The sequence below is a fragment of the Somniosus microcephalus genome, chromosome 8, assembly GCF_052327205.1.
Source record: "Somniosus microcephalus isolate GS21.2 chromosome 8, FLI_Smic_1.0, whole genome shotgun sequence".
Lineage (NCBI taxonomy): Eukaryota > Metazoa > Chordata > Chondrichthyes > Squaliformes > Somniosidae > Somniosus > Somniosus microcephalus.
Window position 1 is genome coordinate 32,597,482 of NC_140994.1, and position 26,859 is coordinate 32,624,340.

The 26,859-nt window shown below is 40.2% G+C and overlaps 1 protein-coding gene across 5 annotated transcripts; it reads right to left on the reverse strand.

Moving 5' to 3' along the window:
• Positions 1–524: 524 nt before the first annotated feature.
• Positions 525–26,391, reverse strand: LOC147113422 (pleckstrin homology domain-containing family S member 1-like). 5 transcript variants are annotated; one of them, XM_085994458.1, is made up of 16 exons: positions 26,290–26,391; positions 25,177–25,245; positions 24,338–24,465; positions 23,271–23,374; positions 21,565–21,696; positions 19,657–19,738; positions 19,236–19,364; positions 17,840–17,956; positions 16,601–16,711; positions 15,257–15,315; positions 14,030–14,131; positions 10,772–10,924; positions 7,747–7,848; positions 6,555–6,675; positions 3,003–3,099; positions 525–1,607 (listed from the first exon to the last, which is right to left on the reverse strand). In XM_085994458.1, the coding sequence occupies exons 2-15, from the start codon at positions 25,211–25,213 to the stop codon at positions 3,022–3,024; spliced, it is 1,455 nt and encodes a 484-aa protein (XP_085850584.1). In that variant the 5' UTR covers positions 25,214–25,245; positions 26,290–26,391; the 3' UTR covers positions 525–1,607; positions 3,003–3,021. The 5 variants fall into 5 exon arrangements, with proteins under 5 accessions (XP_085850584.1, XP_085850580.1, XP_085850581.1 ...); XM_085994454.1 differs by having other exon boundaries at positions 23,253–23,374; XM_085994455.1 differs by having other exon boundaries at positions 23,253–23,374; positions 26,235–26,329.
• Positions 26,392–26,859: the final 468 nt, after the last annotated feature.

A 26,859-nucleotide genomic window follows, 5' to 3' on the forward strand; every position in this document is an offset into this window, starting at 1 on the left:
CTGACCCTCCCTCAACCATGTCTCCGTGATAGCAACAATATCGTACTCCCATGTGTTCAACAACAACTTCAGTTCATCCACCTTATTTGCAAGACTCCGTGCATTAAAATAAATGCCTTCCAGCCCTGCCATATTCCCTTTTGCCTTCACATCTTTGCTCTGCCTTCCCTGCTGACTTGTTTTTTCCTCCGTATTTGGCTGTACATCACCCCCTACTATAGCTATTATGGAACTCTGACCACACTATTCTCAGATTTTACAGTTCTTCACGAGCTATGCCCACATCCCATGAATGAATATAAAAAAATACTATTTTGCAGACGGTTGTCAGATTTTGTTTATTTTCAAAAAGAATGTCCTTCATGGAAACAATAATCGATTTTATCAACATTATTAAATAATACAATAGTTGCATTTCCTCAAAATATTTACATTAAACCCATCCTTTCAAATTCCACAGAATCAATACTTCGATTTACAATACTTGCACATATAATACATGACAATAATTACATCTCAGTCCAACTGAGCCACTCTAATGCTACTTGCAAATAACAATGGAAAATAGCATGGGTTGGCCACAAGTCGATGGAGGCGGGACTACAACCGAACAAGTGGGAGTCCCGCCTCCAAAAGCTCCCCATTGACAAAATCCAGCCCAGTGTCGGTATCAAAGAATCTCAGGGCAGTTATTGAGCAAGCAAAGGGACAGACTAGTGCATACATTATACTGTGAATTTTGTAACTATTTTAAGCTGCAGCAGTGTAAATGTGGTATGAAAAGTATAAAGCAGCAAAATCTAACTTCAGTTCAGCTACATCAATTCAAGTACTGATTCAATTCTGCACTAAATTTGAATATAAATACAAACTGAGTGATGCATTTCCATTAAGATTAGTTGATAACTGTATCAATGGTAGGATAGTGACTATTATTTGTACCTAAACTTGCCACAATGAATAATATTATTTTACAACAGTAGGTCGAGGAGGATAAGTATCAAGTGCATGTCAAGTGTCTTACAAATGATGGACACATTTTAGTAGCAGCAATAATGTTAATACATCTTTCTATTTTGTTCTATTAAAATAGCATAAACAGCAAAAAATACACCGTACCACTCCAAAAACTTTACAATGGTCACCAAAAGCTCCCCGATTTGCTCTTCAATACTTAAATTGCCTTTTAGTAAATCACATGATATACTGGATTTAAAAAAAAGCTGCCTAAATAGCACACTTTACAGTAACTGCCCATAAATCACTGAAGTTCATTCAATGTTAATGAAGACGGTTTTATATTTGATCTTGGCATTTGTCTCAGTGAAAAAGGGAAATGCCAGAATGCTTAAAATAGTTCAGACGGTGAACCTGTGTTAGGTTTGCATGCCTTAGACCACACGAGTGGAAGGACCATTAAGGTTCCCAGGTCTAAGCATTGGAAAGCTCTACAACACCAATTGGTAATGATCTACAGTATTAAGGTTGAGAAAAACCACATTCTAAAAACAAATACTGATGAATTGTTGCTGGACGACTCAACTTGGATCAATGCCGACTTCGGTGATCATTCCATGACAATTAGCTCATTGATTGCAAAGTACAACCTGGTGCAACAAAGAAAGAAAATATTATTAACTTGCATAGCTTTACTTAAACATACTTTACATGGGTTCAACAATTTACATATAAAATGTTAAGCTATCAGAGAATTTGTATTTGACAATTTCCATCTCTCCAGCTTGCAAATATTTGTATTTAACTACCTAGCTATTCATCACAACACCCTATTTGCTTTCTCTACAGCCTTGCAACATTGGTCATGGACCTTCAATGCTTTATGAACTATGACTCCTAAATCACTCTCCTGCACAAGCACCAGCCTTATGCACATAAACCTGCATGGTATATACATGCCTGGAATTATTTTAACCCAAATGCATCATTTACTCACATTGAAAGAATAAAGTGCATGTCTTTCATTGGAAGGTACCCTAAAAAAAAAGCAAAGCAAACTGAAAGAAAAATGTAAGAAATCACACAACACCAGGTTATAGTCCAATAGCTTTATTTGTATTCACAAGCTTTCGGAGCGCTGCTCCTTCGTCAGGTGAAGTGGAGAGATGCATAAAAACACAGCTTATATAGTCAGAGAATAATGTCAGATGTTTACAGGTAATCTTTCTGTTTGGACACCATTCACACCTTTGATTGCTGTGATTATCTCTCTGCCGAGGTGTGATAAATGGCAGTTAGAAAGATTACCTGTAAACATCTGACATTATTCTCGGACTATATAAGCTGTGTTTTTATGCATTTCTCCACTTCACCTGACGAAGGAGCAGCGCTCCGAAAGCTTGTGATTTCAAATAAAGCTGTTGGACTATAACCTGGTGTTGTGTGATTTCTTACATTTGTCCACCCCAGTCCAACACCGGCATCTCCACACTATGAAAGAAAAATGTTCTGCATAGTATAGTGTAGAACCAAAGGCAACATGAGGGAAAACTTTTTTAGGCAGTGAGTGGTTAGGATCTGGAATGCACTGCCTGGAAAGGGTGATGGAGGCTGATTCAATCATGGCTTTCAAAAGGGAATTGGATATGTGCCTGAAGGAAGAAAATTTGCAGGGCTACGGGGAAAAGGCGGGGGAGTGGGACTAGCTGAAGTGCTCTTGCAGAGAGCCGGCACGGGCTCAACGGGCCAAATGGCGGCCTCCTGTGCAGTAATCATTCGATGATAGATGCAGCTATGCTGCCAAAATGTACTGATGTCTTAAAAAAGTGTATATCAACACTACTGCTGTAGGTAGAATTTTTTTAGCGCGATGTGGTACTATACTTCCTGATGAGCAGAAATCAGCAGCTGTGAGACATTAGGAATTGCAGATAAAGAAATAAAGTAACCCATAAGCACTACAATGGTCTTCTGAATATTAAAAAGGTCAATTACATATAGCTTGAAAATTTCCATTGCCTAATGAATAGGTAGATGCTACTTACATTTTGTTAGTTCTTTTCTTCATTTTTCCATATCACAATTACACTCTTCACTGTGGAATTTTGGTGCTTCGGGTAATCGCAATATGGTGGCTGTCACCTGGGGCAAGAATCATTTTCTTTAAACTACAGTTCCAGAAATACACCCAATGTACTTGCTCTCATGTTAATAGGTACCAAGCAAGATATTTGAACCTGGCCGTTTTAGTGTTTATCAATTCGAATTGGTTCAATTCATGTAAAATCCTTTTCATCTTTAAATCACTCATTGGCAACGGAATGATTTAAAGATTTTACATGCATTGAAACAATTCGAATTGATAAACTACAGCCTAATCCTTAAATCTCTACCTCTCCTCCTTTAAAAAAAAATCTCCTTAACTCTCATCTCTTGAGGCAAGCTTTTGGTTACCCCGCTCATCTCTCCTTCCCTGGCTCTGCACATCTTTTCTATACGCCTATCTGTGAAGTTCTTTGGAATTTCTTTATCTTAAAAAAGGTGCTGGAAAAGTGCAAGTTGTTGCCTGGGGTTTGCTTCCACTCCACCTGACCTGAACCCACCTGTATTTCTGGGTTCAGATTAGCTCTAAAAAGGCCCCACATTGCTCTGGCACAAGCCCATCCTTTGCCAGGGGCCAGCACCCAGAAGCAGGCGTCAGCTGTGGCTCAGTGGGTAGCACACTCTCCTCGGAGTTAGAGGGTTGAGAGTTCAAGTCCCACTCTTAAGACCCGAGCACAAAAATCTAGGCGGATGTGCTGAGGGAGTGCTGCACTGTCGGAGGTGCAGTCTTTCAGATGAGCCGTTAAACCAAGGCCCCTGTTTGCTCTCGGGTAGACGTAAAAGATCCCGTGGCACTATTTCATAGAGGAGCACGGGAGTTATCCCTGGTGTCCTGGCCAATATTTATCCCTCAATCAACATCACTATAACAGATTAGCTGGTCATTAACACATTGCTGTTTGTGGGAGCTTGCTGTGTGCAAATTGGCTGCCGCGTTTCCTACATTATAATAGTGACAATACTTCAAAAGTACTTAATTGGCTGTAAAGCGCTTTGGGACATCCGGTGGCCATGAAAGGCACTATATAAATGTAAGTCTTTCTTTCTTTTGGGCAATTGCCAATGGAGCCCAGGAAATGAGGTGGGAGGTGTGGTGATGTTACTCTTGCCTTAGTTCCATATAATTATCGCATCTGCATCTATTTTAGCAAGTGCGCTGCTTGGAAGAACTCCAGGAAGTAGGCCCCTTTTCCCTCTGCTTTCCACCCAAGAAATATGCCTTCTCCAAGCACAAAGCAGAGGAAAATCAGCTGAAATATTTCAAACAAGCCATTGAATAAAATCTTGTCCTACATTCAGTCTAAAGAGCAAAGGAAGAACTGAGGTAGTCTTTCACTACCTCAGGACATCCCTAATCACTTTACAGCCAATTAAGTACTTTTGAAGTGTAGTCACTATAGTAATGTAGGGAAACATGGCAGATAATTTGCACACAGCAAGGCCCCACAGACAGATATGAGATAATAACCAGATAATCTTATTAGTGATGTTGGTTGAGTGATTAATATTGGCCAGGACACCAGGAGAACTCCCCTGCTCTTCTTCAAATAGTGCCATGGGATATTTATGTCCACCTGAGAGGACAGACGGGATCTTGGTTTAACTCCCTCAGTACTGCGCTGAAGTGTCAGCCTAGATTATGTGCTCAAGTCTCCTGAAGTGGGACTTGAACCCACAACTTTGGTAGCACTTTCACTTTCCCAGAATCAATGAGCCAAAGTTGACACACAAAGCTGACTGGGTCTTAAAAGTATCCAGTCATGTTGAGACTGCCGTAAATAGCACCAGTTTTGGTTCAAATGCTTTAAATTGTTGAATAGTACCCTGTTTACACTGTGTGCCCGGATGGAAATCTACAGCTCAAACATCCTAATGCACATGAATCGTGGCATGCTTACGTTCCATTGAGCTCTGCAAAGCTAGCTGTACTCATTGAGTCTGGGTGGATAGTCTGAATACAGTATTTTAAAAACCCAACAATATAAACTGGCGTGAAATAACACATTCCAAAGCTACTGACAAACTTAGCCACACAAATATTAATGAATAAACCTCTTTGTAACCTAGGGATATTGCCAAAATGAAGATTTCTTTGGGAAATTAATTGTATAAAAGATTGAATTCTGTAACTCAATAACCGGTATGCAATTAACACTTGATAAGAGTTCCAGGCCGGGTGACAGAGGCAAAACCCTTGGAGTCATTTGCAGAGAAAATTGGATGCTGCGACGGAGGAAAAGGAGGTGGTAGGCTCTTCCAGAAGGGAGGAGGTTGGACGAGCCAATTGACCTTTCTCACCTGTGTTCGTGTTCTTTGAGACCCTGCAGAGGCCCGTCAGCTTATCTTGGTTTTACATTAAGTAGTGCAGTTGAAGGGCTGCAGTGTACTTATGCTTTCAATTTATTCCCCAGGTGCTACTTAAGAATTTAAATTTAGAGCTATTTTCTGCTCTTTCTAAAGTTCACCCATACTCCATGGGGCATAGAACCTATAATCAACCACAAGAATTTGAGCGAGAAGGGGCATGTAGTGACTGGTTTCTCAGTGGTCCCTCCCTTCCTGTGTAAATCCACTTGGCTGCCTCTCAACAACAGTGTGGTTGAGATTAGTAACTTACCACATGAGGAATCAAAGATGCATACTGTGCTGCTCCCTCCTAGAGCCTTTTTAAAATGTGATGTCATTTACTATGTTAACTGCAGCAGCACAACACAAAGATATGGGGGCCAACAATCTTTGGGCCTTTTAGTACTCTCCTGCTGTATCTCTGGCAGGTGTGCAGCAGAAGCTCTGTAAAATATGCTGAGACCTGGATACCCCAGGCTCCAGCCGAACAGCGGAGTTCCCACTCAGCCTTATGAGGCGGAGCCGCCACCTGCCATTAATGAGGCCAGTGGCATAGAGGGGGGCAGGATTGGTGCAGGGAGTCCCTGCATTGGGCGGTCCTGTGTCCTCAGCCTTGCATAAGGTCGGAGTGTCTTCAGTGGTTGGTACCGAGGAGGCATACTGGCCTCCTCCCTGGTGTGTGGCTGGACCACCTTAGCAAGCTAGCCCAGGGAAGCTCCCTAGGCCCCTGAAGATTAAAACAAATTGGAGAACAGTTTTTGCATGTGGCTCCCTTACAAAAGGGGCCGGGGGGGGGGGGGGGGGGCACTGTTTACTGCTTTCTCGGGGAGTGGTGGGGGAGCACAATTCTCCCCCTACCCCCACCAAACTGGTGCCTAATAGTGCAATTTGCAGCACCCCAGGACAGAGAAGTGCTTGAGATGCGCCCTTTGTAGCATGAAAACCCACCACCTGTATGGAGAAAAGGGCCCACATACTCTAGCAGCATCAGAGCAGAGATCCCTGGTGGGGGTGATTCTGGGATTTGCTGGGATCACATTCGAGGATTTTATAGGCCATCAAATCTTACTCTATTTTTACCAAGGCACTTTTCAACACAAACTGAGTTAACAGCAGATATCATTAAGTACAGCTAGAACGTGACGTACCTCCTCTTCCATCGATTTATTGATCAACATGCTTAATTCCTTTATGTCATTGATCTGAAGTTTGTTGATTGCCACGATTTGATCTCCATGATTAAATACACACTTCTCAGAATATGCGACACTATCACCAAGAAGAAGAATTTTGTTAATAAGCACTGATCACAGTCCTGACAAAATGACTTATCTGAAGGAAAAGCACAAGCAGAATTGAAGGATTAGAATATACATATTGGGAACTGGTGACTCGGGTGAAATAAGCCACAAGGTGGCACCAGCCTCACTACTCACGAGTGCGCCAGGTGTGAGCTACCAGAGCCATGATACAAACTGGTTTTGTTTTGATGGCATCAGGAGTGAGTAGTTTATGAAAAATTAAATTACTCCTCTCCTGATTACCCGAGGGGGCGGAAAACATTTCAGGGCATATTTTTCTCTTTTGCACCTTGATAAAAATGTTTGCCTGGGTAGAATGCATAGAGGAAAACTAGGTGGGGAGAATCACACCTCTGTAAAAGGACCCAGCCTGAGTTTCTGTCCATTCCATTTAAATGGATGGAAAATCATGCAGGCTTTATCACAGGTCTATGATCCTCCCTTCTTGATTTTCCTCACTGCACTCCACCCAGGCAATTATTTACAACCATGTGCATAAGAGGAAAATCTGTCCCTTCAGCTCAGTAAAGACGTATGTCAGCAAAGCACATGTGTGAATTGCTTTAATAAGAAACCTCAAGAATTTTCTAGTCATTAATTCTGCATTTATATTTGATACAACCCTGGTGGCACTTTTCGTAATACAGGGTATACACAAAGCAGCATGGAGACCCATCCCAGGGACTGTTTCTATCTCCCCATGCCACCACCCACTGCCAATAATGCTGGATGCCACTGGTTGCCATTTTATCAGCCCTGTTCAGTCCAGGCCAGGTTTCTATCGACCTTTTTCCCCCTCCACCCTCTCTCCCCATGTCAGGGAATGTTCTGTTGCCTGAGCAACACTGCTTGTGCAAACTTCCTTTTAACTCTGAGCAAATGCAATGAAAATGTGTTTATTCTGAAATTAGGTACAGAGATCAGCAACTTCATATTCAGTGGTTTGCAACAATTAACGAGAAACAATTTTTTGAAAGTGCATGATTTAATTTAATATTACATAATAAAAAGTTGGGATTAAACACTGACAGTTACTTACCAGACTTTGTCATTTATTTGCCGAAGCGATAGATTGTTTTTGAGATCATCTCGGCAAACTGTAACATCCAATTTTTCCAGCTTTGTTTCTTCTGTAACATTGCTGAATAAAAAAGAGATTTGTAAATGTTGATACTTAGTGAAAGCATCGTCAAAATTTGAGATTCACATTGACCCAACGCTCCCTACCACAAGGCTACAAATCTGTTAAAAAGGTCTTAAAAGATACTCCCATAGCCATTGAAAGCAGATGCTTGGTGTCCCAACATGCTCTGCCTGAGAATGGGAGGGTGGCAAGCTTTATATACCGCAACTATACAGAAAACACATCCACGAGTGGATGTAAAGGTGTCGTCGTGATACAACAGATACTGTTGGCACGGCTACTGGCTCACAGCAGTGCAGCACCAGTAGATCTGCGTTGCACTGCTGGTTTCAGGGTTGTTCGCGACCCAGGGAAAGTGGAGCTCTGCTCACCCCATCTTAATGCTTGTCAAATTCCATTGTTATCTGGCAGCGGATAGTTCCACCAGAAAGATTAACAATGAAGTGGACAGGCCAACAGACCACTGGGGACATCTTAAACTTCGCTTTGCACCAACTGCACATCAATGCGGACGGTATTCTATAACTGGGCTATTGTGAGTATTCTTTTGGATGCATGAAGCAGTGGTCTGCATAAGACATAAAATTGATAGGCTTATAATGAGAAGGTGTTCGGTCCAAATGACAGAATCCTATTGAAGCGTCAAGAGCATTACATGGATCACAATAGTTTTCATCTATTTAAGCCTGACTAATAGAGTAAACATTATGCTTTGAATAGATTTTTACTACACTTGCCGAGATAGAAATTTGACTTTAGCACAAATTCGAAAATAACATGCTCTGCCAATGAAATTTGTGCTGGAGGGAACATTTTAAAATAGAAAAATGTTTAACTGTTACATTTCTGGATGAATAGAAATTTCTGCATAGAATACATCAAGTGGCTCAGAGCAACATATACAGATTTTTGGACCATGCAATAGCAGGGTGGGAAACATTCTCCGCAAAGGGGACCGGTGTTATTTCAAGCTGAAAAACAATAATTTGTGTAAAAATATATGATACGCAAGGTGAAATATGTATAAGAGGGCACAGGAAAGGGAACTATTCTCTTTGGGAAAATAAAACAACAAAATGGGGAAGGAAAGAGAAAAACAGAATCCAAGTTTTCTTTTATTTGTCGCTGGAACTAATGTAATGGATGTAGGGAGCATTTTTAGGCCAGACCAGGAAAAGACGAACTAGGAAACAAGTCATAAGCCTAAAAAAAATTAACAAACAATTTTACTTGCCATACTCCTGGATATTAACTGATTTAAATAGACTGGCTGCTATCACAGTAAATTTGTCATATTTATTAAATAGATGGGCAGATTCAGCAGTGTCCAAAATTTGTGTTTACATGGGCTACATAGCTGCATACCATTGAGCCCCTGGGCCATTTATATATAAAGTTTAAATGCATATTTCCTAAGCTGCCAATATCAACAGACCCTGATGTTCAAACTTAGGAAGGAAGGCTGGAAATGAACTTTTTTGAAACCTTGAGGCCCACGAAATTCAAACAGGAGAAACCAACGGAGCAATAAATAAAAACACAAACAGAAATGAAATTGCTGGGGCTTTGTGGACTCCATATCCTGGGCTTGTGGCCTACATATAACCTGCAGGCTATAGTCTGTACACTGCAGAAAGAGAGAATACCAGGGAGGCCAGTGATTGGAGCTAATCCTGTGCACGGACCTGAATGATAGGCTGAGCTAGATGGACCGAATGCCCTCTTAAACTTTTCTATCTCTTGGTATTTTGAGAGAAATGTTATTGTGGATTAGTGCAAAATAAATTTACATTATTTAGTTAATAATATATTTGATCTGAATCCTTTGATTGTACTTTGTTCTCAAAGGTTTATGAAAACCAGTCATTGCAAGGGAACAAAGTTAACAGTCATCACAATGCCAAAGTGAGCAGTCAAGGACACCTTCAGACTTTTGCTTGCGTGAGAGTCTGAATATTCTGGTGAATGAAACATTCTTCTTAGGTTTTGTACCGAATGTCAGCAGAATGAGATCTTGAGAAATAATTACAGAAGAAATTCCAGCTTTGTGTATACGGTTACAAAATAACTCAATACTCAAGAGAACCCTAAATTTCTTTGCATAGAGACTGCCAAAATATAGACAGATGTGTTGCAGACATGTGTCCACTGTAAATGGGTTGAGTCGACAGAAACTTATTTCATTCGGTATCTGAAGCCGCTAGTGAGAAAACTTTCATTTCATTTAGATGAGTGGATTTGAATCCAAGGCCCTGATTTTAAAGGGGGGGGGGGGGCGCGGACACGGTGCTCATGAACCCCAAAGCAGGCAGTGAGCGCGGGGAATCTGGGGCTAATCTTAACGGTCGTGCCACATTTGCATGAATTCTCCCAGAGTCCCGCCCGAACCCAGCCAGATTCACTACAAGGCTAGCAGGGGAATGGGAAATTGGCAACAGGAGATTGCAGCCAGGGACCCATGAGAATGGTTCAGTTGAGGGGGCACTCTGGAAGCGAACAGGGGGTGGGTCTAACCGCAATCAGGGTAAGGGGAGCCCATGGCAAGGGAGACCCAATGCAATCGCCGCTCACGCCTCCGACTAATATTGCACTTGGGTCCCAATGACATCATCACCCAATCTATATTTAAAATAGGAACCTGCTTCCTTCCTGCAAGTGTCCTCCTCACCCGCTTAAAAGAGCAGGTTAATATTGCGACATGGCGGGAAAGCATCAGGATCAGAGGGGTTAAGTGACTGACCTCATTTTAACTGCCCCCACATGCCCCCAGTGGCCCCCAGGCAGGGGGACTTAAAATCAGGGCACAAGTCTTAGAGAGAAAGAAGACATCCTTAAAATCTTCAAGCACAGGCAATGACATTATGACAACACACTTACTGAAAAAGTTAGGGTATTGAAGAAAAATAAAATGCTTTCTCACCTGAGCAATGTTTTCAAGTGCTCACAGGTTAATGGTTTTCTCTTCTCAAATAACAGAGTGGATTTTTCACTCGGAGGATGTTCATGTGGTGATTGCAGCGGGCGATACTGATTTTTAGTGAGGAAAACATCAGCTGCAACTAACATGCCATTCCTGCACAAAGAGAAAAGCCTGTCAGCCCCATATGCATCATGTAGAAACATTACATACTTTTTTGTAAACACTTTAAAATTAGTAGACAACACGCAGACTGCAAACTAGAGAGCAACAAAAGACTGATGGTTACACAAGGGTACTAATAATTTGGATCCCAATTGCGGCACATTTACTAGAAAATTCTCTCTAAAATTAACTGTGGATTACTTGTTCAGTATTTATAATTCTGCAGTGGTTGGGTGGGAGACTGTAATTGACTCTCAAGGTTCAGATAACATTATACATTTAGATTGGTGTGAGTTACTGTGATTGGAAATACATACAATTGGTAAATTGTCGAGGCTTGTAGAAACTTGCTGTTCATAACAGATTTTCTGCCTCACTAGTGACACTTAATTTCATTGTCACCTCAACACTAGCTGCACAAAAGAAGAAAACAGAGTTCTGCTCATTTTATTTAAGTGCTCTATAAGCAGTGTCCAACTGATGCTGAAATTTGTAATGTTTATGAAAAGGCATCACTACAGATAAAGGGGTACAAATTCCACTATGCCACTCCCTGTCGGCTCATCACAAAATTGCACACTCTCAGCTTGTGATTTTCTAGCACAGCAGAATTTTTATCCCCCAAAGTGTCGGAGTCATTCTCAAGATAGGACATGATAATAAAAGGAGTTACTGCTCACACAACTCAGTCCTTCAGAAGGTCTCACACCCAAGGATCAAATCCAAACTGATGTGAGATGGCGGAGTTATTCTGCACAATGATCTACTAAACTCTAATGCTCAGTACTGCAGGCAGTGCATACGGAAAAAGGAGCTAGCTGGCACCTTTAATAATGGTTAAATATTAAGCTGAATTAGGAGCTATCCATCGTTTCTAGAAGAAGAATAAAAGAACTTGGGTGGTGGGCAGGCGATATTTTGTTGCAGTATCTATTTGGAGAGGTGAGTTGTCAAGAAGTGTTAAGTTTATGGATGGTCTCTTAAATAAATTGGACTTGGTATGGTGACTTGAGGAGATCATTGGCATAAGCTAATCTTTTCCATGTTAATCCCATCCGTAATATATTCAGCCAACAATAAACTTTATACCACTAATCAAAGTTCTCTTTAAATTTTGTTATCATGAGCTTATTCATCAGAGTTCTTGGAAGAAATAAACATTGTCTCCATTCATTTTCAGAAATCTGATGCTAAGGGGTAGATTTTCATAAAGCTGTCGGGAAGGAGGCGGGACTTCAACTTTCGGGTTTTAGTCCCGCCTACATCGACGTCCGGTCAATCCGCGCGATTTTCCCTTGATTGACCTTGTTAAGCCTGCCCAGCGGGCTCAGCAGGCCAATTAAGGGCCACCCAGCAACAGATGACGTCACACACTTGACAGATGAAATATCAGCATTTCACAGCTGTTTGAAGCTGTCAAACACTAAGTCTGACTTCTAACCTGAATCCTTCTACACAGACTCAGTTAGAACTGTCACCGGCAATGAAAGCTGAAGGCTGTCACTTTTGACAGCTCGCAGCCATTTTGCTTTCAGTGATGGACTCCCGAAACCTAGAGGAAGAAAGGCTGTTAAGGTAAGTACAGGTCATTTAAACTTCTTTACACACTTTAGACACACCAAACACTTACCTTTGCACTCATGCACCCATCACTCACCTGAACACCGACATCGGGACCCCTCCAAGTCCTTCAACCCGACGGCCCGACTGCTCTAACCTGGCGTGGTTTGGAGCTGTCGGCAATCCCACACGACACCCCTCAAAATAGGGATTAGGCTAAAAACTGCCTGTTAATTGGCACTAATCCCTTCCCGCCTCGGGTCGGCGGGTCCCAGTGTGGGGCGGGTACCCGCCTCCTCTGAAACTTACGTGGAGGCGGGTTTTGGGCGGGACTCCCGAATTCGGGATTCCCCCCCCCCCCCACGCGCCTGAAACCCCGCCTGACGGCTCCAGGAAAATCTACCCCTAAATCTTCTATGTGTAGTTCTGTCAGCTAGTTGGTAGGATTCTCCCCTCTGATTCCATAGGGTGTGGACTCAAGCGCCAGTCCAGGACCTGAGCATATAATCTAGCCCGATATTCCAGTGCAGTACTGAGGGAGTGCTGTATTGTTTGTGGCACTGTCCCTTGGATGAGATGTTAAATTGAATCCCCGTCTGTTGGTTCAGATGGGCATTAACGATCTATGGCATAATTTGAAGGAGGGAGTTTTCCCAGTACCCTTGCCAACATTACACCCTTAACCATCATCACAATAAACATTCATCTCATTGCTGTTTGTAGGATCTTTCTGTGTGCATTATGGACAGTGCATAACAATAACAACTGCATTTCAGCGGAATGATTCAGAAATAGTCCAGGATTCGGATATGGCGGGTTCCAACCTAGCCCGAGATTTCCCACTCGGAGCTTCTGCCTGCCCCTTATAAGGGTGCTGGCATGGTTGGGGCAGGGCTGCGGACTCCCTACATTTGAATTTCCACTTTCCTGGCCCAAATGGGACCCGGCATACACCTTCAGGCTGCTACGCCCAGTGAGATCAAGCAAGTCAGCCTCCAGCAGGGCGCGAGTGGGCCCCGCCAGGAAGCGACCCACAGAGAAGAGGAGAAATTTTAGAGGGAGAAATTTTAGAGGAAGAAATTTGTTTCGACAGCCAGGTGCTGGAGTTTCCGGCAGTGTGCGCTGGCATGTGCGGTATGGGTGTCTGCCAACATCATGAAAATGAAATGCCCTCCCACGGACAAGGCATACTCTGGCGGGGCCAGCAATGGAAGGTATTGGCTGACGTGATCCCAACAGCACTGCCAAGAGCTTGGTTTTTGCCATTATATAAATGCAAGTCTCTTTGTAAATTAATCAAAATGTACAACTACACTGATATATAAGCTAGCGCATGATTCTTTTAAACATCCATATCGGTAGTTTTCACTGGGTAAAAGTCTTCTCATTTTTCATTCTACACATTAGCTTTTGTATTTTTACATTTCTATTCACATGTAAATTACGTGTAATACCATTTGAAATTGATTTTAAGTTGAATTGATCATTTCTACTCTATCATACAAATCTTAATATAATTATGCCAGATGTACATACTTTTTTACATTGCAATAATTCTCTTCTTCTTCTTCTTCTTCTTCTATCTGCTTGGAAGATGTGAACCAGTCAGTAGAGGAGGTTGTGCTGGTACTGTCTCTACTGCAAAGAAAATAGAACATTGAAATGCAACTGGTTTTATTTTATAACAGGCTACACAACCACTTAATTTATCATGTTCAATTTCCTTAAAAATATGCTGTACATTCCGGTGTCTATGATCGAAGAGGATTGAAATAAAAACAATATCCCCTTCAAGATGTGATCGCTTATTTTCTAATATAATTCCACTCAGTCATAAAGTCAACGGTGTTTATTGATGTGTAAGAAAAGCCACAGAGCCATATGAAAAATCACCTGTCTTAATCCAGCTGTTTAAGAAAGATCTTGGAATAGGAGATTTATTTTCATTTTGAAATCAAAATTGCTAATGAAAAACAGGTTTAAAGAATATAGGTTATAGATCCTACATTTTGTACATTGTTCGTAAATAAAGACCAGATGTAGCAGACAAGATATATTTTGGCCTAGATGTCTCTCTTCTGGTAACAAGTAATTTTTTGCTTTTAAAAATAAAAACCAGGTGTTGGTGGATAGCAATTTGTATAATAATTTCCCTTTTGTTGCCCAACTTTGAGTTGGTTGGAGGAGGTCACGGCATGGGAGGCCTAAGCACTCCAGCTTCTCCTGGCCCCACAAGGAGAGTAAAAGTGGGCAATTCACTGCTGCTTCCTGCTCAGACTAGAGCAAACCAATCATGCAGCGGGGGCCTCAAATAGATATTGGGCCCCTTATTTTCATATGGAAAGGGCCCAATGCCTGTTTCAGGTGTGGGCACTGCACAATGATTTTTTGGTCTTTACCAATATTGCAGGCGGTGCACTTCCAGATCATAATGAACTTGTGCTTCCTTGCCCACCATTTTAGAGGTTGTTTAGTGCACAAAAAATGGGTGTTGTGTGACCAAATTTCTAGGCCATTGTCCATCAGCCCATGTTAAACAGGATCCTTATTTGACTGTTAAACAACAACACTGACATCAACTGTATCTACACTTCAGACTATTTCACTCGAATTGGAAAACCTTGCATAGGGAGAGGTGTGCAATGTATGAGATAAGGGGAATGTAATTTTAAAAAAACTTTCCAATAAATATACTATAACATTTTATTTTTCATTATTGAGTTGCCATTCAAACTCATTTGTATGATTTTTTTAAATACTTACATTGAAGCCATGGACATGTAGATCCCAGAGTCAACAGATGCTGTTTTTTCAACTCTGCACTGTTTTAAAAAAAAATCAGTTTTCAAATGTTAATGAAAATATGAGACACATTGGATAGTTAAACACACTTGTTAATTTACAAATCCTGCTAGTATTAGAGTAATGGAGTATTAGAGTAATTAGAGTAAGGTGACAAATTCAAAACTGCTTTGACTGATATTCAAAAATCGCCTGCTCTTTCTGGGTGCCTTTTGTCAGTTAACAGCGAGTATTGTGTAGCACCATTTCTGGTTAGTGGCAAACTTTTGCCTAACCAATGTTTTCTGAATACAATTTAACAATACTCCCCTGCAAGTATTGTTATCTGCCTTTTTAATATATCAATTTCTTCACATATATCTTCAATCCTCACATTTCATAGTCCGTTTATATCTTGTCTAAAGAATTTTAGCATATTTACCCTCTAAATTATCTATATATATATATTTTATTTTGTGTTCATCTCTCTTCTCTTAGGCAGTCCCTTGGAACCGAGGATGACTTGCTTCCACATTAAAAATGAGTTCTCAGGTGACCGATGAGTTCAATGCGGGACCTACAGTCTCTGTCACAGGTGGGGCGGACGGTGGTTGAAGGGGCGGGTGGGTAGGGTGCTTGGGTTGACGTGCGCTCCTTGCGCTGGATCCTCCATCAGGTGAGTGATGTCAATGCTGGAGAATGGAACACTCTCCATTTTGTGCACCCAGTGTCAGTGTCAAGCACTTCCAAATTCGATGCATGGTTAAATGCAGAGTAACGTTCCCTCTACTCTGCTTCAGCCCCAACCGGAGTAAAGCAAGGATATTCTCCCTCCTTCTTTCTGGACTTGCTGACTCCAGTGACGGACAGAAAAGGTGGGTGAATTCTCCTAGTGCAACTCCGCCACCAGTTGCTAGGAGATGTGCAAGGACAGTGTCGTGATAACTCTCTGTCGCTATTCAAAGTGTCTGGCCTTTACCCACAGCAATAAAGTAGAGACGGAAAGTTGGAGAGTGGGATGATAACTGTGATTTTACTTTGTAGCATTGAGCATTTCCAATGTGTTAGCCTACCTTGCATCTAATACAATAATCTGTCTTAAATATTGTATGTTTATAAATAAATTAACCCCTTTTGAACTTCAGCCATGCTAGTTAGAGTTCCTAGATGGGACAGCCTGGTAGTTTTAGCACTCAATATTTATCTTTGTCGAAAGGTTTTATCATACAGTGTACAATAATAATATGTAATTAATGCACACTGATGGAAAAGGTACATATTCGTATGTGTGAAGTACAAATTATTTTAAATCTCCATGACACTTACAGCACTTGAAACATTTCTTGGTGCATCAGAAGTAGCTGAATCATCTTCTAATTGTGCAGTAGGCAGTGAATAAGTACGTGACTTTTCTGTATTCATTGGACAATGGCTGGGCTGCAAATAATAAAAACGGAGTGAAGCAACAAATAATTTTCCAGAACAATTGTTTCCATGTTTGAATTTAATTGCACCCGTATCAATATTACATAGATATTTTCAATTTCCTCTGCTTTTCATACAATGATGCTGATCAAAGTCCAATTCAAATAATCATGTAAACTTAAACAAAAATGATAATACTCTGCAATGTCATTTAAAAAGCTGATGTGTTATCAGGCACCAATTTTAAATGAGCTTTATCTAAAAGGAATAACCTATAATAATAGGGTTATAGGATTTATACCAGAATAGTTACTGTAAAATAAGGGAGTCGCTTATAGTCAGAACCTTGCAGTAAGTGATATGATGTAAATGGCTTTTAAAAAAAAACTAATTTCTAAAAGAATTCCTACATGTTGGTTATGTTAGGTCACTAAGTTAACTCATGTTAATTTTCTGACATCCTGTAGTGCATGCTAGCACACTGAAGTCAAACAACCTAGATCATTACTCCATTACAGCTACCATTACTACCAGCCATACCCCAAATCCTGACTGATTGTGACTGCAGGATCTAGAGACTCCAGCAGCCTATTCCCACTATGCATTTCTCCTGCAGGAGAAGACAGCACACAATACCAGGGAACAACCAGGGAAGGATGATGCTCCAACATCCGGCATTTGATATCACATGAAGAGGAAGCAATGGCTGCAATTGCATTCTACTCTGGCCTGGCAGTTGGGGATACAAATGTGAAAGTTTCTGTTCTTCAGGTGAGTATGTGAGAACGTATATCATTCTATGTAGTCTTCTATCTCTTCAGCAGCTATCACTTTCCTCATAAGTGATCCACAAAGTAGGAGATGAAGATAGAATGCTGCTCAAGCAAACTAAAGTTAACAAGTATTTTTTTTTTGCTCCGGAGTCGGCAAGCCATTCACGACCATTGGACATCCCAAAGCACTTTACAGCCAATGAAGTACTTTTTGAAGTGTAGTCACTGTTGTAATGTAGGAAACACGGCAGCCAATTTGCACACAGCAAGCGCCCACAAACAGCAATGTGATAATGACCAAATAATCTGGAGTTTTTTTTGTTACATAGAAGTGGAATTGACTATTACAAATAGGCATTTGTTTTACCTCTGACCTCCTCTTGACCAACTTTCTGGGAACATCATAAATGTTCTTGGTCGTTTCTGGTAAAGCAGGCTCAACATGTGGCTCTGGATTAATCTCTTCACTTTTTCCTTTGATGTTCTGCAAACAAAAATAGAGTGATCTGTTAATGAGGCCAGTTCAGTCCATTTAATGTATCGCTCAAATCTGAACTATCTACTGTGCTTTCAGCACCATGTCAATACAAAATGGTTTTACTGTAGGATGTACAGCTCAGTGGGTGTAACACACTTCCACCACATTTCTGCATTTTCATGTTCAAAGTGCTACAGATTACAATAGTTTATGTACATGGAGATATTGCAGAATCTGTCCATAGTTTATGTGCATGGAATTTCTTTTAGAAAGGATCATCTTGAGGACATCCACTGTTGAGAGACTTTTGGTCTATTGGATAAAGTAACATCTTGGTCATTTGCATCATTTTGATTACAGCGGTCTAAAAGTTGTCATAACCAACAATCTGTTAGACTTTTTCCACTTTTTCCACTTTGCAGAGACTAGAAAGGGACTATACAAGAAACAATTTTTTCTAACTAACCACGAACAAGGCTACAGGAAATACACTAATAGGCTGATATCCTGAAAAAACCCTCCGAGCTTTCAAAGTAATACGGGTTGATAACTGCTGTACATGTGGGCATTCTAGAAGTATTTACCTACCCACCCCTCCATTACATAGGATTAATGGCACAAAAACAGGCCATTCGGTCCAACCAGTCCATGCCAGCATTTATGCGCCACTCGAGCCTCCTCAAATCCTTCCTCATCTAAAGCTATCAGCATAACCCTCTATTCCCTTCTCCCTCATATGCTTATCTAGTTTCCCCTTAAATGCATCTATACTATTCACCTCAACCACTCCCTGTGGTAGCAAGTTGCACATTCTCACCACTCTCTGGGTAAAGAAGTTTCTTCTGAATTCTCCATTTGATTTTTTGGTGACTATCTTATATTGATGGCCTCTAGTTTGGCTCTTCCCCACAAGTGGAAACACTCTCGCTCTGTCTGCTCTTCCCCACAAGTGGAAACACTCTCTGTCTACTCTATCAAAACCTTTCATAATTTTAAAGGCCTCTATTAGGTCACCCCTCAGCCTTCTCTTTTCAATTTCATACATTCTGCCAACAAGCCTTTAAGCATATAGAGACAATTATCAAATTTAATATTCCAATTGTCAATTAATTGGGATATGTGTTCAACTGAATGGTCTTAATGTTACAGGGCAATATCTGTATACACACCGAGATAGCTGTTGCCCTTTACCCTGTGCGCATTTCCCTCCCCTCCACCAATAGGTAAAAGGTGTCATCACTGTATAATGCACTTCAAATGTTGCACATAAAACTGATTGTGTTACCTCCAGCGCTAATATTTCTGGGATTGTAGCATAAATTTCATTGGATTCGGTCGGTGAAGAAGTTTCTAGTTGTAGGTGCAGCTCAGCTTTTGTAAGTTCTCCAGAACTATCCTGCGGACCAGAACTATCCTGCGGACAAGAAGTATATGATAAGCAAGGATAGACCAGCCTAAAAATTTACTGGTTAAACCCATTTTATACCTTTCTGGTGAAATGTGTCCATACAAAAGCATTTCAAATACCCATTTTTTTAGGTGGAAGTGGACAAACTAACTGAACAGGTGGACCAAACTGAAACATTCACTGCACTTTTGTCCCTTTTCCTAAAATGTGATGGCGTATATAAAAATGTCTAGCTGCAATTTTTGCACACATTCCAAGATAATTGTGAACTTTTGACGATGACAATATGTTTTATTACCTGGGTTTGTTTTTCAGACTGAGGAATTGCCTTCATGCGAAGCAAACTTGCAATTACTGCTTGAAATAATTCTATAGACTCTCTGTGGAAGGAACAGCATGATTAAAAGAGCCAATAAAACCTAGAGAAAGTTTGCATATTTACACGTGCAGTGGATTCTACATACATTATTATCTAGTCAATGTCCGGTTAGTGTCAATTTTTCCTTGACCTCATAATTTATTCATTAGATGCTTATAAAGGTTAACTGACAGCAATATTTGTGAACTTCTAGCTACAGTCACGTTTTTCACATGTACAATTGTCAGGTGGGCGAGATGGAAGTGTTTGCAGTTCCCCTGCAGAAGCCATTTCTACAAAATCATTTTATAATAGAATTAGTTCTAGTAATTGTTGTTGCAAAAAGCCACTCATTTTAGCACATTAGACTGTAAAACAGTTTCACTGAGAAATTCGACATCATCTTGGACCGAAACTTTTTTTCTGCTTCCCACCCCCGCCAAATAAATTTTCTCCTCTTTCATCTCTTCCTGAAGGCACTGACTCTCTGCTAAGGCTAGTTGCATGGGCAGAATTCACTCTCGTGTACCATGAATTCTTCTTGCGTGAGCCTAGATTGAGTTTTGGCATTTGATTTTGGGAAGCAAACATAGCCCTAGCCAGATCCTGTTTTTCCTAAAGTCCATTACACACCCTTTTAGCAGGAGTCACGGTATAGTCATTGGGAATAGGAACCATGGATGGTTTTGCTGTCCATAAATCTGGGGGGCAGAGCCAGTTGGGACACCTCATCACTGCTGCAGTTGAGAAAATCTAACTCAGCACAGATCAAGGCTTAAATTTGGGATCCTCCTGGCTCAGCTATCCACTATCTTAACCAACTAAGCCACTGGGGTTACCAGGAGTTAAACTTGCCAGTGTCATATCACTTGTGAATGGGTGTATGGGGGGTGGCAGAAGGTTGGAAAAACAGATGCAGGTTCTTCTCAGTTCCCACCCTGAGCTGTAGAGCTGAATTGAAATGGGAACTACACCATGGAGGCTAAGGTGTCTCTATGGAAAAAGGAAACATTGGAGGGTAGCATCCTGTCCGAGCAGTCCCTGGCACTTTTTGCCATCCAGTACGGATTGTGGCATATAATGAAGTCATTCACATGTATTCTTGGTTGTAGAAGTGTCAGGCCAGGCAGACAAAAGTAGAAAATGACAAGGAAATTAAAAAGAGAGGAACACAGCCAAAATGATCTCTGTAAAGCATTTAAAAAAACATTATTTGCCTTCCAAAATATTTGTGTTTTTGAACAAGGATTGTGCAGTTGTTCTAAAAGTTATTCTCGAATATAATAAACTGTTTAAAAATCAATTCCTGCTTAAGATCAGTTTGTTTCAGTACAAAATTATTCCCATTTACTACAATATCATTGTAGATAATTTCTACTATTTAGGATTTGACATTTTTCTATTTTATTTTTATACCATGGTGATCTTAGATCAATTATTTGGCTTCATTCTGACTCCACACTAGTTTGTGAAAGTAAAGCATTAAATCTTTGACACAAACTCTATTAACAAGTGATGGGAATGAAGTTGAAGGAACCTCTTACTGTGTCTAGATACCTCCAACATGTACTTGCTTTCATTATCATATTTAGAAAGTCACTAGACAAATCCAATAGGAGAGGGAAAGGATCAGAGACATTGCACAATATGATTTATTAATATATTTGTTAAGATCAAATCTCAGGTGAGATTTTTTTCCTCCAGGATATTAATCTTATGGGTGTTCTGTTGTACTGTATTTAGGTAGTCTTAGGTGTACTGTGAATTCTCAGTCAAAATTCTAAATACATTCGGCATGTGTTGATACTTAAAACTCTTACTGTAAACAATTTAGCTCTTTATACTTACTTATCTCCAATAAGAAAGTAATCCCTTTTTTCTGTTTTCAGAAGAATAACAGACTCTGAGATGCATTTAAACATCCTTTGAAGTGTATTCCATTTGGGATGGTACTCTGGTCTAATGCATAACTCTGTAACTCTGTTTAAACAAAGAGAAACAAATATTAGGCTAGTTGGAACCCCAAATACACTTCAAATAATATAGTTTCATATGGTATGTGATCAGTAACTTTTTAAGGAATAAAAATAGCAATAGGGCAACAAATTGAAATATCAATACACATCTGGAGTACGGTTGGAGCTGCACCCATCCAGATGAACAGTGAGCATTCAATCACCCTCCTGACTTAAGCCTTGTAAGATGGTGGAGAGAATTTGAGAGGGCAGGAGGTGAGCCACACCTTGTAGAGTACCCAGTCTCTGCTCTGTTCTGTTCTTGTAACCAGTGTTGATATGGCTGGTCCAGTTCAGCTTCTGGTCAATGGTTACCCCCCCAGGATGTTGATGGTAATGGTGCCATTGAAGGCCAAGAATGGGTGACTGGGCCTTCTCTTGTTTCAGATGGTCATTACCTGGCACTTATGTGGCATGAATGTTACCCGTCACTTGTCAGCCCAAGCTTGTATGTTATCTACATCCTGTTGTAGGCTGGTATAGGCGGCTTCATTATCACAGGAGTTGTGAATGGAGCACAACATTGTGAAATTGCCAGTAAACAGCCCCATTCTTGACCTTATGACAAATGAATGGTCATTAATGAAGCAGCTGAAGATGGTTGAGGTGAGGTCACTTCCCCGAGGAATTCCTGCATTGAGGTCCTGGGGCTGTAATGTTTGGTCTTTAACAACTACAACCATCTTCCTTTGTGTTAAGTGTGTCCCAACCATTAGAGTCTTTTCCCTTTGGCCTTCTCCATTTACTTCAGTTTTATTAGGGCTCCTCGGTATCATACTCAGTCAATTGCTGCCTTGATGTTAAGGGCAACTACTCTCACCTTTCTTCTGGCATTCAGTTCTTATGTCCATATCTAGATCAAGGCTGCGATAACGTCTGGAGCTGGATACCTATTTCAATACAGCAAGGATGCTAGGAAGTGGGAGAGGGAGAGAATGGCCTACTTAAAGCTTAGAAAAAAGATAGGACACTTAAGAGCAGTAATCATTGCGTTATTGGCAAAAGAGAGAAAGACATTCGGTTAAAAAGTGATGGGAATAAAGTTGAAGGAAACTCTTACTGCATCTAGACATCTCCAATATGTACTGTACCTGCTTTCAGTATAATATTTAGAAAATCACTAGACAAATCTGATAGGAAAGGGAAAGAATCATGGACATTGCATGATGTGAAAGAGTGGGCAGAAAGAGAGGGTGGATGCTAGAAATGAGGGAAGGATCAGATATATAACTTCACTTGCAGTGTGAATTTCATGTAGATTGGATTAAGCCAGCTATGTTGAAGTCTGTTAGAGGAACAATTCCTGCCTAAAATCAAACAGATGTCTCTTTGAAGAGTTGACCTCTTTTAGCAATAATAGTTTAAACTGTCAGTTGGGAGATTAAATTGTCAAAAATGAGATAAATTGTTCCAGAAGATCTTGGCATATAAAAAAAATCCTCTGTGAACATTATACAACACAATTGGAAAGTTTCAGTGCATGAAAAACAAAAAATTAAATTTAATATATAAAATTATTACTTTTTTATAGCTATGTACCCCTGTGGAGATGATCTTCTACTCTCTTCTTTGGTTTTGAAGTAATTTAAGATGTGCTCATCTTTCCTTTTTGCCAACACAAAATATCGATTTTTCCATGATGACTAAAGAACAGAATAAAGTTATTCTTAATAATGTCAAACCATCTACAAAAATATATACACTTTAAACATATGTTGTTAGTGGCACTAGAAGTCTATGCTCATAAGCATATGTAGAATGTTTAATACTCACTGAAATCTTGGCAATTGTACAAATTTTAAATGACATTAAAATTAATCTTACTGTAGTAAGTAGAACACATGAATTCATAATTTTGTCTAGTGATTTTATACTTTCACGAGTTGAAATCACATTTTTTTGGCTGAATATGAAAATTGCAGTGAAGTTGTAGTGTCGAAGAATATTAAGGTCCTCTGTCATCTGAAACTACACTCTATTTTTGAAATTAAGTTTTAAAAATTATTTTGCTAATTCAGATCCAGTTCATTGTCCTTCTATAATCAAAGATAATTTAAGAAAGCAGCTCTGAAATGACAGTGACACTAGAATTTGGCTACTTGTAGTAAAGCAAAATTAACTTCAATATCATTCTAAGTAGAGTACTGTTCCTGATTTCTGTGCGACATAAATACTTGTGGTAATTTGTCTGTGTAACACATCAATATTTTCAAGTTAAAGGAAAGTACATTAATTCAGTCCAATAAATATTTGGCAGTACAATCTGTCCCTTGTCATAATAGACATTCCCTTCCAGCTTTTAAAGAGCTACTTCCTAAATTTCTAGTTGTTCATTAATGTGAATACGAAAAAGGAATGTTAATAAAAATTGCTGCTAATTTTTTTTGTTGCATTTTTGGAAATGCTTATGCATAAGAAATTATCCAAAACTATTGTTAAATGTATAAGAATTGGTACAGGTTTCTCCCCATATTGCGCAATTATACCTGCTTTGATTGTTGTTTTTGGAGAAGGCTGTACCTGCAGCGGCAGCAATATTTTCACAAGTGCACCAAGTGCTTCTTTTGCTGCCAGAAGTAACATTTCAGTGACTGTTCTGAACATACCTGTTTTGCAATCTGACTGAACGGTGGTGATTTTATAAAATATCCTTCGTAACAAATGTCATTCTCTCTGATGTCATTCTCTGTGGTGCCAGGCACTTCGACGTAAAATACTGAAGGAGGGCGGCCACCTATTTAAAAAATATACATAGACACAATATAAATAATGATAGCATCAAATTAACTCCGTTTCATCAGATAACCAAAAATGATGCATCTTATACTGAATGTTAACAGCGTGACAAATGGCAACTTTAAAACCACTAACAAAATATTCTCAGCAAGTTTTGTATCAATTCTAGATATCACTCTTCTGCTGTTCGGCAGCCAAAAGCAGGAGAAAAACACCAAACACTTTAAATTCCTGAAGGTAATCAAGCAAAAGCTCTTAACATATCAATTTCATTTTGTAATTTACAATGTTAAAGACCAGTTGCATTCCACAGATAACATCCCCATGATTTTAACAGCCTGGAATTACTAATACGGATTACAAAGAGCTTTATCACCTAGGTCTTTATCCATGCACATAATCTTCAATGCTTTTCATAATGGGATATCATCCAGTTCCTTTTTAAAAAAAAAAAGGATTTGGGAATTGACAAAACATTAATCACTTTGGATGGGTGCAAATTGCCTCTGTGTGCAATTACAGTTTTGCTACAAACAGCACACAGAGCAAAGTTTCCCCTCATTTCACCAATACTCTCATCTCCATTGAAGTTGGGCAATTTGGAACTTCAGTCTTCAATCACAATTTAAGTTAAATAACCTGATTATCCATGGGTGCTGAGCATGGGTAACATTTAACAATGTATCATTTAAAAATATAAAACATTTACCTTTCTTCATTTTAAAAATGTTGCCACCTTTTTTCATTAAAAAAATGTCTTCACAAGAATTACAGCAACCTGGAGATGAAAAAAAAATCAGGTAAACTGGATCAGAAATGTCAGTGATATGAAACAGAAATATAATACAGTATAATACAGTACTAAAAATACCAATTCTATCTAAATACTCCACTTACTAGTGCTAGACTGCCAGTGAACGGCAGCATGTTACTAAAGAACAGACGCTCCGGTTGACTCTTTAATAACATTGGATATTTAAAAACTTTAAAAAGGTTAAGCTTAAAAATACCAGTTACAGATATACTACAACCCATATGTTGCCCAAGTAGGGTCGCCACCCTCCCGGATTGCCCAGAAGATCTTTCCAGCCGTACCTGACACTGCAGAGTTAGGAGCCTCAGACAGAGTGTGCAGGAAGACTGCCAGCCACTTCAGTCTCTCGCTCCATTGACACTACAGCTGCAACGGTTTCACTCTGCCGGAGTCAGGATCCAATTTAACTCAGAAGCCAAGCGGAATGAGATTTCCTGGAGAGTTTCCACTCCACTTTGCTGGAGAATCAGGATTGGACCCCGACTCTGGATTGACACCACTTCGACAGGTGTAAATACAAAAGGCAACTTCACTCTGCTTACCAACATTCAAATGGATCTCAGATTGGGGGCTTCAAGCCACACTTCTACTGAACTGTACACATGGATCGAACCAATCAGAGTAATGGAGAAGCTCCACTATAACTGGCCTGAACTTGAAGCACCATCAGATGCAAATGACATTTCCTGATTTTACTTTACCCCATTATTGAACCCATTTAACATACAATTAAAACATAGCTGCTCCCCGTTTCTGTCCACAGCCACATGTCCTTCTGTGTTTTTTTAAAAAGAGATTCCAATAGCGCGTTATAGCCCTTCAAGCACATCTGGTGAATATGATTATAAGTGAAAGCAATCATTTTACTGAGATTTATTGTACTGTGAATCGTTCATTGGAGTCGGTGTGCACTACACTAACCGCCACATTCAATATGCACAATAATATCTTACCATTCACCTTTTTTTTCTTTTGATAATACAACGTGTATTTCAACGAAGCACTTACCAGCACAGTCGATCTCGTCGAGCAGCTTTACTTATTGAGCCCTCTCCTACCTGCACTGAACACACCCCCAGGAAGCAGCTGAACCCTTGTTAGTCCTCACGACTATTTAAAGGGGCAGTGCTGAACAGGGCATTCCAGCTCGGGGATTCCCCAGCTCTCCCCCTTCGCCTGCAACTGCCGTCACGAAATGTGCCAGATTTATCTTTCAATCATAATTGCAAACCACAATTCGAATGCGTGATCACCAATGAATATTTTTTAATTATCAAGGGAAACTTGCAGTCAGGAGTGTTATCCAATAATCCGGCTGGAAGGCGGATGTCAAGTGAAAATAGAAAAAAAAAATGCCAGGCCTGGTTCTGACGCCCTCGATCGTGAAATAAGCCTTCCAAAACTAGACTTGAAGAATGGCCATTCAAGAGTTGTACTAGTAGTCTGTTGGAATCCGTGAAACCACACCACAGCTCCCGTCTCTTTTTGACCATCCCCCCCCATTCTTCTCCAAACAAGTTAGTTCAAATAGTTGAGTGATGCCCTGCACAACAAAAAAATAATCATTGGAAGGCAAAA

Coding starts and splice junctions, on each gene's coding strand:
- LOC147113422 (XM_085994454.1), bottom strand. CDS start 25,213: ATGAAAAAAGGTGGCAACATTTTTAAAATGAAGAAAG. Junction 19,739..21,564: donor TACTTTCTTATTGGAGATAA/GTAAGTATAAAG, acceptor TTCCTTCCACAG/AGAGTCTATAGAATTATTTC. Junction 7,849..10,771: donor CACTTGAAAACATTGCTCAG/GTGAGAAAGCAT, acceptor TTTTTTATTCAG/CAATGTTACAGAAGAAACAA.